Here is a 16,108-nt window from a genome sequence, read left to right as displayed (position 1 = left end):
CTGTATTGATTGCAAGAAGTATTCTCACCATTGTTGTATTTGCGTGCGCGTGTCTGTGTTTTCATTAGTAGATTTTTTTTCCCCCACTGCATAATGGGCAGGGAGCTTTGCTTGCGACCTTGCCGTTAGGAGGTTTGTAGTGGAGGTGGGGTGGGTCGGTGGTAACGGAATAGAGTGGGGATAGACTGGGGGATTGTTGGGATACCGGTAGGGGTGAGTGGAGGGGGGGGGTTGCGAGAAGAGAGAAGAAAACTTGATGTTGAGGAAGGGATGGAAGGTGGTAGTTGTGGTGGACTGGGAGGGTGATGACGAGGATAAAATTAAAGGGGTGGGGATGATGAAGGGAAGGGGAGGGATGAGGTTGCGTGGACGGAGAGAGAAAGTGAGATGCAGTAGGAGATGGAGGATGGGGGATGACAGTGGGTGGTGTAGAAGATTGTGGGGCTGGAGTATGGAAGTAGAGTGAGAGGATAGTATAGCGAGATAAGAACTGAGTTATAATGTTTCTGGATAGGGCTGGCACGAAGGGGAGGAGAGGAAATGCAAGATGTACTGGCAGGCGGGTAGGGGAATGGAGGTAGATAATTGATGTGGGATGGTTGACTGCTTGCAAATAAGAACCGAGTGAGGATGATTCTGGCTAGGAGTGAGAGAAGATAATTGACAGGAGAAGAGAAAAGAAAGGGAGAGGGGTATAGCTGCATGAAGGACGAGGGAAAATGTACTGTGTTAGTGTGAGGGGAAGGATTGTGTTGGCCCTCCGGATTGCAATAATGGTGTCCGTTGTGCATGAAAGGTCGTGGTTGGGGCTGTGGTGTGGCCTTCCCGTTTAGGTAGCAGTCCGTCACGGCGTCTCTCTTACCCGGAATTTGGAAGTGCTGTTATGTACCGTTGGTACTGGTGGTATCTTTTTGATCTCCTCTCCCCGTTTTTAAATTTATTCTTTCAGCCAGCACACGATTTTATTCAATTCATAAGTTTTCGAATTGGAAAGGTTAGCTATAGCCTTCATTAATCCCTTCATTAGTAGAATTCATTCCTTAAGCCGAACAGAGTCGTCTGGTAGCAGCAAGAATAAACAAAAGAAAAAAAAATCAGGCTGTTCGTGAGAATGATCCTCGAGTGATTTAAAAATCTTATACCGTTTGTAACAGAACAGCTGTCGCATCAAACAGACACGAATTTGGTATGGGTAATTGTAGTCCACGAGTTATTTAGCAGAGTATTTGTTCAGGTATACCTTTAGTTGCAGTGGTACCGGTATGTCATCCAACAGACACGGCTTTGGTATTGGTGAAAGTGATCCATGAGCGGTATGTTGAACATTAAAAGTTTGATGACCATTCTGAAGTGCCGTGCTGTGCCGATACTGTTGGTAAGTGAAGTATGATATCGTTATCCAATAGGTTCGATGAAATTGGACTTGGCTGTTTTACTCCTGCGCTTCCTTTGGGATCGTCCACACGTGTGGTAGAACAAATGCTGGCAACATGTAAACAACACAATAACGAACAAGCTGCAAATATGCTTGGAACAGCAGCGTCCAGATCATGTTGATACCATCATGATGAAATCTCAGCTCCCTATTATGGAGACACTAACGCATCACCTCTGCTGCCACTAAATTCAAAACTGCACTGAAGCATGTTTGCATACATCTGTCCAAATACTGTTGCATACTTGTATCCAAACATGTTACCAGCTGTTTTGCCAACACATGTTCGAGTACATGTGTGGACGCGCCCATACGCTTTTGGTAAGGCAAGATGCTACAGGTTTATGCTAAGACAATATTGTATTTTTTTTTTTTTTTCATAATCTTTAAAATATGCCAGATGTTATACTTTGTGTAGGTTGAGTATTCAAAATCTTCATCGTTTGTTTCAGAATGTGTAGCACAGTGACACTATCGATACGTTTTTGTTAATTGTACACACACACACACACACACACACACACACACACACACACACACACACACACACACACACACACACACACACACACACACACACACACACACACACACACACACACACACACACACACACACACACACACACACACACACACACACACACACATTATATATTAAAACACACCTGGCGTACATGTGTTCTGGTGTTAATGACTCTCCGCAAAGAGCCTCACACCTCTCCTAGAAATGTGTACAAAATAGAGTACACTTCAGGATTCCAGTATTGGTTATAGTAAAGTGTGCCTAACTTAAATGTTTAATTCGACGGCTAAGTGTTTGTTGGATGCTATTCGTGGCAGTTACGCAACATAGGGTCGTATTTTAAGTGACTGGAAATTTCGTAGCACTTCTTTACGGGTTTGTTCTGCCCGTTACCACTCAGTATTTTATTGTATGTTATTGACGCAAACTATGTCGATTTGAACACGATATCATCAACAAGAAAGAGAATTCCAGACTGTAATATGGAAAATAAATCGCTATGAAATGAGTATTATGCAACCTTCTTTACCTTCTAAAATGCTAGGGTCCATAGTGTTTTCTCACCTTGTTGTCCTTAAGCCTTTATTTATTTATGCATTTATTTATTCATTCATTCATTCACATATTCGAGGGCTTGGCAAGTGTCTGCAAGTCAGGATATATATTTAGAATACCGCCGCTCTTGCTTGTTGGATCAATGGTTCAGTGCCCCCTCATATGGATTTGAAGGTATTTGAAGCACGTATACTTCTGCATCTATTATTCTTCCTCTCCTTGGGGAGCACAGTTAGCATTTTAATTGGTGGGTAATGTGTCCACTTCTGAGGATTCTGGAGGGATAGATGGTGACAGTATCATAAGAAGTAGATATCAGTAGTAGAAATTGTACATGAAAGAAAATATTGTATGCTCTTATAATAACGTGGCCAACCTTAACCCATCAAAAACTTGGTTGAATAAAACTGTCACCAGTCAGGAGGAAGGTACCTAAGTGGGATTGGATTAGTGAGTGCTAATAGATTATATTAGGGTGTAATTAACCTTTCAAGTTTGAAAAGCTTCGCTTAAGCTGCATGGAGTCGTCTCGAAATTGCGTGCAGCGAGAACGTCACCTTACTGAACAATTACGAGATGGATGGCCAAATACAGGGACGTGTAAGTGGATGTAATATTGAACTGGTATGGCCTTGTGGAAAGCCTGGGAAACTTGACTGCGACCCTGGGTGTGTTCGTGAGGGGATGGAGGAGAGGCAGAACGAGAACGAGTAGCTAGGATTAGGTAGAGAAGGACACGGCTTGGGATGGAAGGACGTGAGAACTTTGCCAGTAAGGTGCTTGGCGAAGTGAATACATCAATATATATTGTGTGTGTGTGTGAGAGAGAGAGAGAGAGAGAGAGAGAGAGAGAGAGAGAGAGAAATTTTACCAACTATATCTATTTATCTATCTATCTATCTATCTATCTATCTATATATATATATATATATATATATGTGTGTGTGTGTGTGTGTGTGTGTGTGTGTGTGATAGATAAAGGTAGTTAGATAAGTTAAATAGATACCGGTACTGGTAGATAGCAACAAAGACATGTTCAGATGTCGGCTAGTAAAAGCTTGGCAGGCGTTCCCACTGATTTCCTGCTGGCTCAATGTCAATGGTTTCCTTGACATCATTAACCACGACAGTAGTGGGGAGAGCCTCCATCACCAGAATACAGTAATATTATCCGAAATTAACCACTGTGAAATTTGTGAATGATACAGAGTACACAAGACTAAACAAGTGTCTTTTTTCTTTTTTTTCCTTCCTTCCCCCTCCCCCTCCTTTTTTTTTTTTTTTACAAGACCTATCCTTAAGTGTTGGATAGCGTGTGTTTGACCTTTTTATATATTGTCAGTTATTTTTTGTAGGTAAGAAATTGGTACAACTCTTTTTTTTTTTTTTCCTTAGCTGTAACCTTTGCCTTTTTGGTACTCAAGACTGGTAAGATTTAAGTTGAAGAGTATTGAGGAAATAAGCTTGAATGCTGATTAAATCATGAGTTCTTCATTCACTAAATGCGTTATGGATGTACTATATACGGTACGTTTTAATGATAGGTATTAAATCCAATAATTTTATAACACTTGATCTGTAATTATTACTAACTATAATCAGCAATGAAAGAGGACATGAATAGGCTTCCTGCCTGGTAGATATACAAGAAGGTAGGGGTGTACAGTTGCATTTAGGAATATCGTCCGACTTTTTAATCGAAGAGTTACGAAACTTTTACAGTATTCTGAAATGTTTGTTACTTTCAAAGAGAACATCACCAAGTTTTCAAGAATCATTGTTTACTGTCTTGCTGTTTATCTTAAGGCAGTGGATCTACATTCGAGTCCGCGAAAGTACATGCGTGTAATTTTATAAATTACACAACGTGTCACAAACTGTACATAGTTGGTTCGCTTTTAAATCTCATTATTTTTGAAAAGGGGGGTGTGGTCAGTGGCAGCATATTGTTAGCTGTGAATATATATATATATATATATATATATATATATATATATATATATATATATATATATATATACACACAGTATAAAATTACTTTTTCATGGAAATTAATGTTAGTTTCATATGTTCTATTCTGACGCAACACTTGTTAGAATATGACGTCCTATATAGCACACACAACAAAATCTCACAAATGTTAATGGCAGATGTTTAAAAAAAATGGTTGAATGGATAGTTGGTTAACTTTTAACTGGGCACTCTGTTTAGAGTTCTGTTTTTGTACTTTGCTAATTCTGTTTCTGTCAAGTTGTTGTTGATGTATAAATTCAGTAAGGCTTGGTACCAGTGTCGAGAGGTCACTATACTGTAGGTTCTCTCAGTGTCTGGTTTCTTGAAACATATTATAATAGAACTTATGGCTTACGAGCTGCATACCAGTCTCCTTCGTGTACAGGGAAACCTCTACTGTTCAATCATTCATGGTATTTATGGCACCTTTAATTACTGTGTTGGTATAATTAACATAGCACGCTTTGTTATGTAAGTGTATCTACGCCAGACATGTTTATGAAACGCTGTTGCGTTACGCATTTTATTGGAATGTGTAGCCAAAATCACACACACACACACACACACACACACACACACACACACACACACACACACACACACACACACACACACACAGTGGATATGGCATCGTGACCTTTCGCAATGAGGTTGATTTTCACAGATGCACATTGGAACTTGATTATGTTTTGAATAAATTAAAGGCAGTGTTTCTTCATCTTGTCTACCCCCCCCCCCGGCAGTGTTTCTTCATCTTGTCTACCTCCCCCTCCCAGGCAGTGTTTCTTCATCTTGTCTACCTCCCCCCCCCCGGCAGTGTTTCTTCATCTTGTCTACCCCCCCCCCGGCAGTGTTTCTTCATCTTGTCTACCCCCCCCCGGCAGTGTTTCTTCATCTTGTCTACCTCCCCCCCCCCCGGCAGTGTTTCTTCATCTTGTCTACCCCCCCCCTCACCTCGCTTCACGATTCAGTTTACCTTGCTTTTGCTACCTCCCCCCCCCCCAGCCTCCTAACCTACTCTCCATTCCTACATTTGCTTCCTCACTTCATTCCCTCCCTTCCCACCTCATTTACCCCCTTCCCACTTCATTCCCCCCCTTCCACTTGTCTTCGTTTCTTCATTCCTTTCCTCCTTTTATCTTTACTTCCTTACTTCTCTCCCTCCTTCTGTTTTATCGCCTTTCCTTCCTTCCTTCCCACTCCCAGCATCCATTGCCCATCTTCCTCCTTCTCCATCATCTATCAATCTCCCCATGTCCCCCCCTCCGCTTCCCACACCTTTAAATTATTCCTTCCTTCCTTCCCACTCCCAGCATCCATTGCCCATCTTCCTCTCTCTCCATTATCTGTCAATCTCCCCATGTCCCCCCTTCCGCTTCCCACACCATATTCCTCCCTCCATATCTCTAAATTATTCTCTCCATCCAATTCCCGTTTCCCTTCGGCTTTCTGCTTTATTCCTCGTCCTCCTCCCTCCATTCAGCTCTTTCATATTCCCTTTCTCCCAGTTTTCCTCGTACTGTTTTCTCTCTCTCTCTCTCTCTCTCTCTCTCTCTCTCTCTCTCTCTCTCTCTCACACACACACACACACACACACACACACACACACACACAGTACACCTCCCTTCCATTCCAACCATCTTTTCACCGTCATTACCTCCAGTCCTGCATGCACTTTTCGACCTGTTTTCCCTTCACTCCATTCTTTTCAATATTATGCCTTCATTCCTTCCATCCACCTTCAGTTGTTTCTACGATTTGGCTACCTCTTCTCTTACATCATTCATGTTTTACCCTCCCTCCCCCTCATACCTTTCCCTTCGTAGATGTACTTCCCTCCCCCTCCCTCCCTCTATCTCTCCAGGTTTTACCTCCATCGGTATATATACCTCGATTCCCTTCCCTTCATCCTTCCTAGTCTCTCCCTCCTCAAGCACTTTTTTAATGGTGGCCATGTTTAGTGTGTGAACTGTGATGTCACCGCCCCTTGAGTGCCGGGGTTAACAGTCGCACATGCTCCCAAGAATATCGTTGTAGAGAGCGGAGGGTAGGTGTGTACATCCATTACGGTCATTAGTTCCTGTACAGCCATCCTTGAATGTTGGAGTGAGGAACAGGGACTTTTTATGCATGTACAGTTGAAATCATAAATACTTTTACACAAGCTTGGAATCGCGTCAGAAGGTAAGTGATGAGATCGCAGTGAACTAAACAACAGTCACACGGGTCAGAGTTCACAACATTACTTCGGGGTCAGTACACAGCTATCACGCCGGCATCTCCCTCACGTGTAGCCCACCTCAGATTATTATAGGTCGGGACCTCCACACATGCACAGTTGACGGTCATTAGTCGCTTTACACCGTCTAACTCACAGCCACACCTACCTTAGATGCGCTGGTACCTTAGATTAGAGAGCAAGGCTATACATCCACAGATGAGGTCATCTTTTCTTTTGCATTGTCTGGAAACCTTGTCGGAGACGAACTGATGTAATCTCTTTCTAAAGTACTCTGCAACAGACAGATGGGTTTAAGTTGGCAGCATTCGCTCGGAAACAGAATACAAACATCACCCTTTCCACCTTCGTGGAATGAACCCCAGAATGTTGTAATAGCCGGGCCATGTATGTACAGTTGTTACGGTCTGTTCCTTTTGCACTAGCTCAAAACTGTGTCAAACTGTATGGGATCCTGCTTAACACTCAGACCGCAAGAAGTTTTTAGTGGCTGGTAAAATCGCTTGGCGTTTTGCAGACAAAATTCGCTACCGGCAAGTCGTCCCCCGAGATTTAAGTGTTAGCGTGTCCACAGCTGTCACACGGGTTAAAGCTGACAGTATTAGTTCGACACCTCCCAAAAGAGTACGATTTTTTTTTTTTTTTTTTTTTTTCCGAGAGCGTATGTCGCGTAGGTCACCCCTTGTACCTGCCTTATTATTCCAGTGTACTCGTGTGTCAGTTGTGAACAGGTGTAGCAAGGTGCCAGGTGGGTGGATTGTGGGGGTGGGAGCTGATTGTCGTTAGATCACCCCTTGTACATCTCGAGCAGAAATTTGCCAACATTTTCATTCCAGCTTTGTGCCCTGTCTTCCATATTTCTTATTAATCCTCGGAACGTCAGATAGTATCCTTCGTTCTCGTGTACCATACTATTTTATTGTATGCTTCATATTACTGTCACAAAAGAATATTTTATGTAACATCTTTCGTGACCACAGCAACTTTTGATCGTGGTAGTACCTATTACCTGTTGTACCTGATTCTCCAACGTCATCATGTCAAGTGTGAACAGGCGGGTCAATTAGGGGTCAAGGGTCGTATTCTTGTGAGTGAACAAGCAGGTCAATTAGGGGTCAAGGGTCGTATTTTTGTGGGTGAACAGGCAGGTCAATTAGGGGTCAAGGGTCTTATTCTTGTGGGTGAACATTCAGGTCAATTAGGGGTCAAGGGTCGTATTCTTGTGGGTGAACAGGCAGGTCAATTAGGGGTCAAGGGTCGTATTCTTGTGGGCTGACGAGTGGTGCTAACCCTTCTTGACGCGTTTATTTCCTCATATACCTTGTTTATTATACCTCTGATTGTTTGGACAACTGTGGTATTCTGTTCCAGCTAACACCATATGATTTTTATTCAGCAGAGAGTGGTTATATGATGCCGAGATGCTAGTACTGGTACCATTAACTCTCTCATGGTCAGGACAGTTCTGATATCCCATTCCAGCTAAGGCCAGATTATTTTATTTAACTTAAACTGTAGAGTGAGTCAGTGAAGGCTGAGAGTTTTAATTTGAATGCTGAACTCTTAAGATGATGAGGATAACAGAGCCTTTGTATGCGATCCTTATCGTAAGTTCTTAAAATTAGATACTATAGTCTTAGCTTTTATATATATAACGAATGGTGAGCGAATGGAAGCTTGTCACTCAGTGTAAAGCCACCTGAAAAGGAAAGAGTAATATGAGTGACAGGAAAGATGGGAGAAATAAGAAGAGATAGGGCAGACACAGAAAGTGTGATAAATGTGAAGGAAGTAGTAGGCAGCACTACATCAAGTGAATGGACGATGGTCCCCACCACCTACCACCTTCATATATACTCTGTATATATCATCGTCATCATATAAAGAGAGAGAGAGAGAGAGAGAGAGAGAGAGAGAGAGAGAATCTCCGCCAAGCTAAGGTAGAATAACTCTTGGGACGAAGTAGTTAGGTAGGTAAGGAGTTGAGGACGTTGAAGGGGGCAGGGGTGACACTATTATAGTGCTGCTTGCAGTACGAAAGTGCCAAGGTCAGTGCAACACACTGCCAACCTGAGGAAGTGGTTACTGTTATTATTATTAATCCGTTTTACAACCTATCTCACGCTTTAAATTCTATGACAGTACCTTTTTTTTTTTTTTTTTTTTTTTTTTTTTTTTTTATGTGCGTATTATATGGTTGGTTTCCTATTTGTTCCTACCGTTAACGCCTTCAGGCTATGGACATTTTCATTTTGTTTTTCCTGCTACCCTACCTTCCTTCCCTTACACACACTGTCCCTCTTCTCCAGTCCCCTGTGTTCTTTCTCCTCCAAGTTCTCCACATGAGTGACATCCCCTCCCCCTACCCACATCCATGACCTCCCCTCCTCATTCATGACCTCTCCTCCCCCCTCCTATCCCCACCCATCCTTTCTCCTATGACTTACACCTCCTCCTCCCTACCTCCTTTCCTTCCCCTTTCCTGTGACCTCCCTTCTCTCCCTCCCCTTTCCTGTGACCTCCCTCCTCCCCATTCTCTCGTATGACCTCCCCTAACCCCCTTCCTACACCCATGACCTCCCCTAACCCCCTTCCTACACCCATGACCTCCCCTAACCCCCTTCCTACACCCATGACCTCCCCTAACCCCCTTCCTACACCCATGACCTCCCCTCCCCTTTCCTGTGAACTCACTCCTCCCCTTCCCCTCTCGTGTGACCTCCCCTCCCCCCTCCCTACACCCATGACCCCCCCTCCCCTTCCCATTCCTGTCTCATCCCCCCTCATCTGTCTTATGGCCTCCTCTCCTTTCTCCTATGTCTTTCCCCTCCTCCTCCCCACCTCCTCTCCCTCCCCTTTCCTGTCACCTCCCTCCTCTTCTCATCCTTTCTACCCTAACCCATTACTCCCCCTCCCCCTTCCCCTCGCCTTAATCCCGTAAGTGGTGGCCAACATCAAGAATGGTAACTTTCATTTTATTTAAAAGAAAAAAAAATGTCGACATTTGTGTGTGTGTGTGTGTGTGTGTTCAATACAGCTACATTTTTTCTAAAGTTGGCATTCTTGATGTTGCCCACCCCATACGGAATTAAGGCATCTGGCTATTGATAGGTAGATAGATAGCATTCTTGATGTACATTGCAGCAGTGAAATGCATCACTGATGTTAAGCTGTATTGTACAATGAAGGTAAATGACTACAGCTACTGTACTTACTATACTCATATACATGTGGCCACATCGGCCACCCTGGTCACCACCCTTTGGAGGGGGGGGGGAAGGGGGTCATCCTTTTTGGGTTTCCTCATCTGATTCTTCTGCAATGAAAAATGGAACTCTCTACACTCAACAGTTGCAGTGTGTGTTACTTGGAAACAACTGTGCATGCATATACCTGCGGACATGGTGTGCTTGACTTTTGTATTTTATGTAAATGCAGCTGCATACTTGATGGTAAGTTTGCTTTCTTTACAAAGTGCTTAGTCACTGCACTACCGACAGTGGTAGCCAGTCTTATGGTGAATTTCTTATAGGCTGTACACACCGTACGTAGTTTCTCAGATTAAGTGAGCTAACAAACTGAGAAGATTGACAAATTTGCATTTTTTTTCAAATTTTAACTTTCCATAACTCCCATGTGCATGGCACAATTGACTTCATTTTTTGCACACAAACACAAAATTACATGGCCAGTATGAATATCAGCTCAAAATTTGGTGATTTTATTTCTTACCTACGATTTTGAAGCAGTTTTTGCTGTTTCCTGCCCATCCCTACAAATAGCGTTACTGTGTTATTAATATGCGCATTTGTTTATGTTGATTACTTCAAATTTACACCTTCTCCATAAATAATGGACTTGTTTAGTTAATTATTTTTTAGTGTTTCTATAATTGTTTTATTATCCTATTTGAGTGGTACCTCCGGTCATATTTGTGTGTGGTATGTACCTTTTATATTTTTCCTGTTAGCCTCCACTATATTGTTGTGGATAGAAATTCCCATAAAGCCCTTATAATTTATATTAGAAAGATACTTTCGAGTATTATGATAGAGATACAAGGCAGGGCAGTGGATGTTGGAAACGGCCCTAATGAGAGAGGGCAGTGTTTGGTAACTCCCTGAACTGTTGTTTGCAGATGATACTGTGTTGTTAAGTGAAGACAAAGGGGGGGGGGTGCAAGGCTTGGTGGATGAGTTTGGGAGAGTGTGTACTTGGGTAGTGTAATGAGTAAGGATGGAAGTTTAGGGGGTGAAGTGCTTGAAAGGGTACAACAAGGAGGAAAGGTTGCTGGTTGAGCATGGAAGTGAAAAAGTTACTATATGACAGTATTGTGATACCAACTCTAACGTATGGAAGTGAAGCTTGGACCTTGTTGGAGGGACACAAGTCAAGAGTGAGAGCAGTGGAAATGAACTATTTGAGAGGAGCATGTGGAAGTCACATGGAGAGACAGACTGACACATGAGGAAGCGCAGGAACGTTGTGGTGTGGATGTGGATGTGATAGGAAGCGTTTGGAGAAGTACATTGAGGTGTTTTGGCCATATGGAGAGGATGGAGAGTGAGAGACTGATGAGGAGAGTGTATGTGAGTGAGATGGAGGAGGGAGAGGCCAAGGATGAGATGGAGGGATGGAGTGGAGAGGTATATGAGGGAGGGGGATGTGAGCTGAGAGCGGGGCAGTGAAATGGTGTGGGACAGGGTGACTTGGAGGCGATTTGTTTGTGGCCATCCATTACGGGATTAAGGCGTCTGGCAATAGATAGCTGGATAGACTTTTGGGTTTGTAATACAGCATTTTAGTAGTGCCTTCAAATCAAAATTTGTACTGTACTTTATGGAAAAAAATGGTATCTTTGCTAGTTGAACATTTATGGTCAATCAAAATATGTCCGTACCCATACTGAAATTTTTTCACATTATTATTTTAATCTGTATTTGTAAAATACATCTGCTTTTGTAGAATGTTACATTGGGATACAGTATTTATTTAGTTTTTATATTTATCAGTTTTTAAAACTTGTACTTTGTCATATTTAGTGTATCTTTGGTTGCTAATCACTGGTATATCTATGAACAGATCATGATGATGACTGCTGGCTAGGCAACAATTGTGTATTTTTCTTTTTTTCTTTTTCTTTGCAGGTGATGGGCCGGTGGTGGTGGTGGCTGGTGGGGCAAGATGAGCTGCCTCCAGGACATGCCCTAACCCCCAATCCCCGCCCACACCTCCCCTGCACCAACCCCTACCATGGCTGCTGATGGCGTCGTGCCAGGGCGGCGCTTCCTTTGCCGGGAATGGGCATGGGCCAAGTTATGGGCGTGCCTGGAGCAGCGGCCAGCAGCTAAGACCTGTGGGGCCCTCCTGGTGGGTGGCCCAGGTACAGGCAAGACTGCACTCTGCACAGAATTGGTGGCTCCCTCAGCCTCGCATGGCCGCCACGCCACTGCTCTTCACGCCCGTTTGTTGGCCCATCACTTTTGCCATGCCCACCTTGCAGCCTCACTTAGCGTGGGCTGCTTTGTTCAGTCATTGGTGGATCAGTTGGCAGCATCACAACTACTGGTTGGCTTTGACACCAAAATGGAGGCAGCAGAAGTGCGCAGTGCATTAGAACCCCGTGCTCTCCATTCCAACCCTGATGAGGCATTCCGCCGAGCTGTCATCTTCCCCTTGCTAGAGCTAGATTTACCTGACCACACACTGCTGCTGGTTGTGGACAGTATAGATGAAATGGACCTACAAGCATCAATGGGTACAGCTCCTGGAAGCAACATAGAGGGGGGCAACAAAGGTCCATCTCGTACGATTGCTGAGCTTCTTGCTACCCACCACCACCTTTTACCACAGTGGCTTCTCCTGGTGGTCACTGCCCGTCGCACCTCTCGCACCATCATCAGGCAGTTTGCTGGGTTTCGCAAAGTGGCCCTTGATGACCTGCGGCGTGGCCACGTAGTAAGGGATGTGCAGCAGTATATTCTCTGCCGTTTGGATCGGGAACCAGCCCTTCGGCATCATTTGTCAAGAGAGACTGCAGAAATGCTCAACCAGTTGCACATTAAAAGTAATGGCTGCTTCTTATACTTAGAGCGTGTGCTAGATGGTGTAGCTGAGGGGTGGGTCACATTACGTGAAATCCGCCACATTCCTGGCACATTAAATGGGCTCTATCTGTGGTTGTGTCAGCGCCTTTATCCACGAAGGCACTTTCAGCGTGTGGCGCCTCTTTTGGCAGTTATTTTGGCTGCTCGTGCTCCTCTCACGCAGAAAGAACTGCGACAGGCAGTCGAAACTAGATTACCAACACTCTCTGATGAGGACTGGGGAAAGAGGTGGTCTCTCCTAACACGTGTACTTGCTCCTGAACATGATCAGCGAGTGCTGCTTTTCCATCACAGCTTTGCAGAATGGCTGCTTGATGTGAAGCACTGTACTCAGAAGTACTTAGTAGATGTGGCTGATGGTCATGCCATGCTGGCCATGCACCTCTCTCTTGATGCCCCTACCCTCAATCTCACCCAAGTTCATCAACTGGCTCTTCACCTATCTAGAATCAGATTAGAACCACCTTTACAGCAGTATCACCTGTCATTGTGGATGGTGGTGTGTGGAGTGCCACTCAGCATTTGCCAAGACTTACCACCCCCAAGAGACCCCCGTGCCCTAAAAATACTCATGGATGCTGGTGCTGCTCTTACAGATGACCATCCTCAAGAGGAAGAGGAAGATGACGATGACGATGAAGAAGATGAGGAAGATGAGGTTGAGGAGACAGGGGAAGAAGGAATAGCCACAGAAATTCGATATGAGGAGCTGGAACAGGAGGAGGATGAGGCAGAGGAAGTAGATACCAAGTTAGAGGAAAATGAAAATAATGTTCAGGAAGAGGAAATAGAGAAACAAATGCAGGATGATGAAATTCAAGAGGTAACTTGTAGTGTTGGTGAAGTGCAACTGAAAAGAGAATCAGTTACAGAAGAGGATAGAGCTATTGATGAAGACATAGCTGATGTAGAGTCAAGTGATATTGGTGTTAAGAGCTGCGATGATGAAAAAGAAAAGGATGAGGAATATGTGACAATGGTGCCTTTGCCAGGAGAATTTGTGAATGGAAATTCTGTTAGTGGACGAAGTACTGAAGGTGGTGTTAGTACTGGGGGCCGCCAGAGCACTGAAGGTCGTCAAAGCACTGGAGGTCGTCAGAGTACTGGAGGTCGACATAGCAGCACAGGAGGGCACCACAGTAGCACTGGAGGACGCCACAGCAGTGAGCATAGCAGCAGCAGCAGCAGGCGACGAGAAAGACGCAGACGACGGCATAGAGAGGATCCTTTGTACCCTTACCTGCGTGGAGGTCCTGTAGACCAAGTAGACAGTGGAGGTCGTTCTCTCTTACACAGTGCTGCTCACCAAGGTGATGCTTCATTGGTGCGCCTTCTTTTGGATAGAGGTGCCTTCCATGGGCTACAGGACCGTGCAGGTCAGACACCTTTGAATCTTGCTGCTCGACATGGCCATGCAGAGGTTGTGGCTGCCCTCTTGGCAGCTGGGGCACACCCAGACCATGCTGACGCTGATGGCTGGACTGCCCTCAGATCAGCAGCTTGGGGTGGTCATACTGGAGTGGTTAATGCCCTACTAGCTGGGGGTACTCAGGTAGATTTGGCAGATGGAGATGGACGTACTGCATTGCGTGCAGCTGCCTGGGGTGGCCATGAGGATGTTGTGGCTGCACTCCTGCGCCATGGAGCTGATGTAAACAGAGCAGACAGTGAGGGCCGGACACCTCTCATTGCGGCAGCTTATATGGGACACTCGGAGATTGTGGAGGCATTGTTGGAGGCAGGTGCTGATGTTAACCATCAGGATGTTGACGGAAGGACAGCATTGAGTGTGGCTGCACTGTGTGTGCCGGCTAGCGAGGGTCACACTAGTGTGGTCACCACGCTTCTTGAGTTGGGTGCTACTGTTGACCACCAGGATCATGATGGTCTCACTCCACTTCTTGTGGCTGCATTTGAGGGTCACACGTAAGTAACTGAACATTTACTTCCAGATATGGTACCGACTTGTGCTACATGAAAACTGTTGATATAGTTCTTTATATGAATTGTACAGTATATAGGTAATGGTGAGGTTTTAAAGATGCTCAGAGAAAGCATTATAACTTGTTGGTGAATGAGGAGTTTAACTGGACCAAGGAAGGTTTGGAGTTAGCAGATCCAGCATTTGGCCCATGGCCTTTGATTGCTGCTGCTACTATGAACAAGAGAATAGGCAGGATGCAGTTGAGGAAGGTGGTGGGGATGTCTGGGCTGGCTGCTGAAATGTTGAAGGCCTCATGAGACACTGTGTGTTAGCATAGTTACTGATTTGATAAATTCAGTTATACAGTATTTGAATGTGTTGCCCCAGATTACTGTCTAAAGATAGTTGTTGTAATGTGTGTAAGGGGAAGGTTGATCCCTTGGAATGGGGAAATTATAGAGGCATAAAAGTTTTGGACCAGGTAATGAAGGTAATGGAGAGTTCTGAAAGGTATTATAAGGAAAAGAGTGAACATTGTTGAGATGCAGCTTGGGTTTATGCCAGACAAAGGGACCATTAATGCCATATTCATTGTCCGACAGCTTCAGGAAAAATATATAGGAAAGATATGATTTGGAGAAGGCCTTTGACAAGAGTCCCTAGGGAGGTGGTGAAGTAAGCTTGGAATCAAGGAGTGGCAGATTAGGGTGGTTATTGCTGTGTACATGGGTTCTCGCACCTAGGTGAGGATGAATGGGGATTTGAGTAATGAGTTCTTCCTGCATGTTGGCATGCATTAGGGGTCACACAAGACTTGAAGCCCTCTTATGTGACTTCAGAACTGGACTGTTATAGATGTTGTATGCTGATGACTTGGTGATGATTGCAGAGAATGAAAGGAAGGTAAAGGAAAGATCACAAGAGTCTGAGAGTAAATGTGGATAAAGGAAAAGTGACGATATCTAGGGCTGGTGGCAGTACTGTCAAAGCAGAGGGTGTGTGGCCACATGCAGTTTGCCACAAGGGTGTGGGAAGTAACTCCATCTTGTGCAGTCTTTGTGATAACTGGGTGCATAGAGTTGTAGTGGTATAGTAATAGGCTGTGAAATAATGCTGATTTTGCATGTATGGTGTGTCAGGGAAAACATGTAAAGATTGAGAGGCATGAAAGGATTGATCTTGCTGGAGTCGCTTGAGTGTTTAGAGAAGTTTTGTTATTAATGGGACATGTTATGTGCCGGAGTTGGGGCTAGATTTAGTGCTGTGGCTGGGATAAGGACTGGTTGGAGGTAATTCAGGAAGTTGTTGCC

The 16,108-nt window shown here is 44.4% G+C and overlaps 1 protein-coding gene across 1 annotated transcript in view; it reads left to right on the top strand.

The window, feature by feature from the left end:
- The first annotated feature begins 12,020 nt into the window (after positions 1 to 12,020).
- Positions 12,021 to 16,108, top strand: part of LOC145412781 (uncharacterized) — a 39,055-nt gene continuing 34,967 nt past the window's right edge. The window contains exon 1 of the mRNA XM_080282560.1: positions 12,021 to 14,800. Coding sequence (XP_080138686.1) covers positions 12,021 to 14,800 — 2,780 coding nt within the window. The remainder of the gene's footprint in view (positions 14,801 to 16,108) is intronic.

The sequence above is a fragment of the Coenobita brevimanus genome, chromosome 94 (genome assembly GCF_032717465.1).
Source record: "Coenobita brevimanus isolate Jiangsu-jjx chromosome 94, ASM3271746v2, whole genome shotgun sequence".
Taxonomy (NCBI): domain Eukaryota; kingdom Metazoa; phylum Arthropoda; class Malacostraca; order Decapoda; family Coenobitidae; genus Coenobita; species Coenobita brevimanus.
Note: the sequence above shows the minus strand (reverse complement) of the source record. Positions and strands in the feature narration are given on the sequence as shown.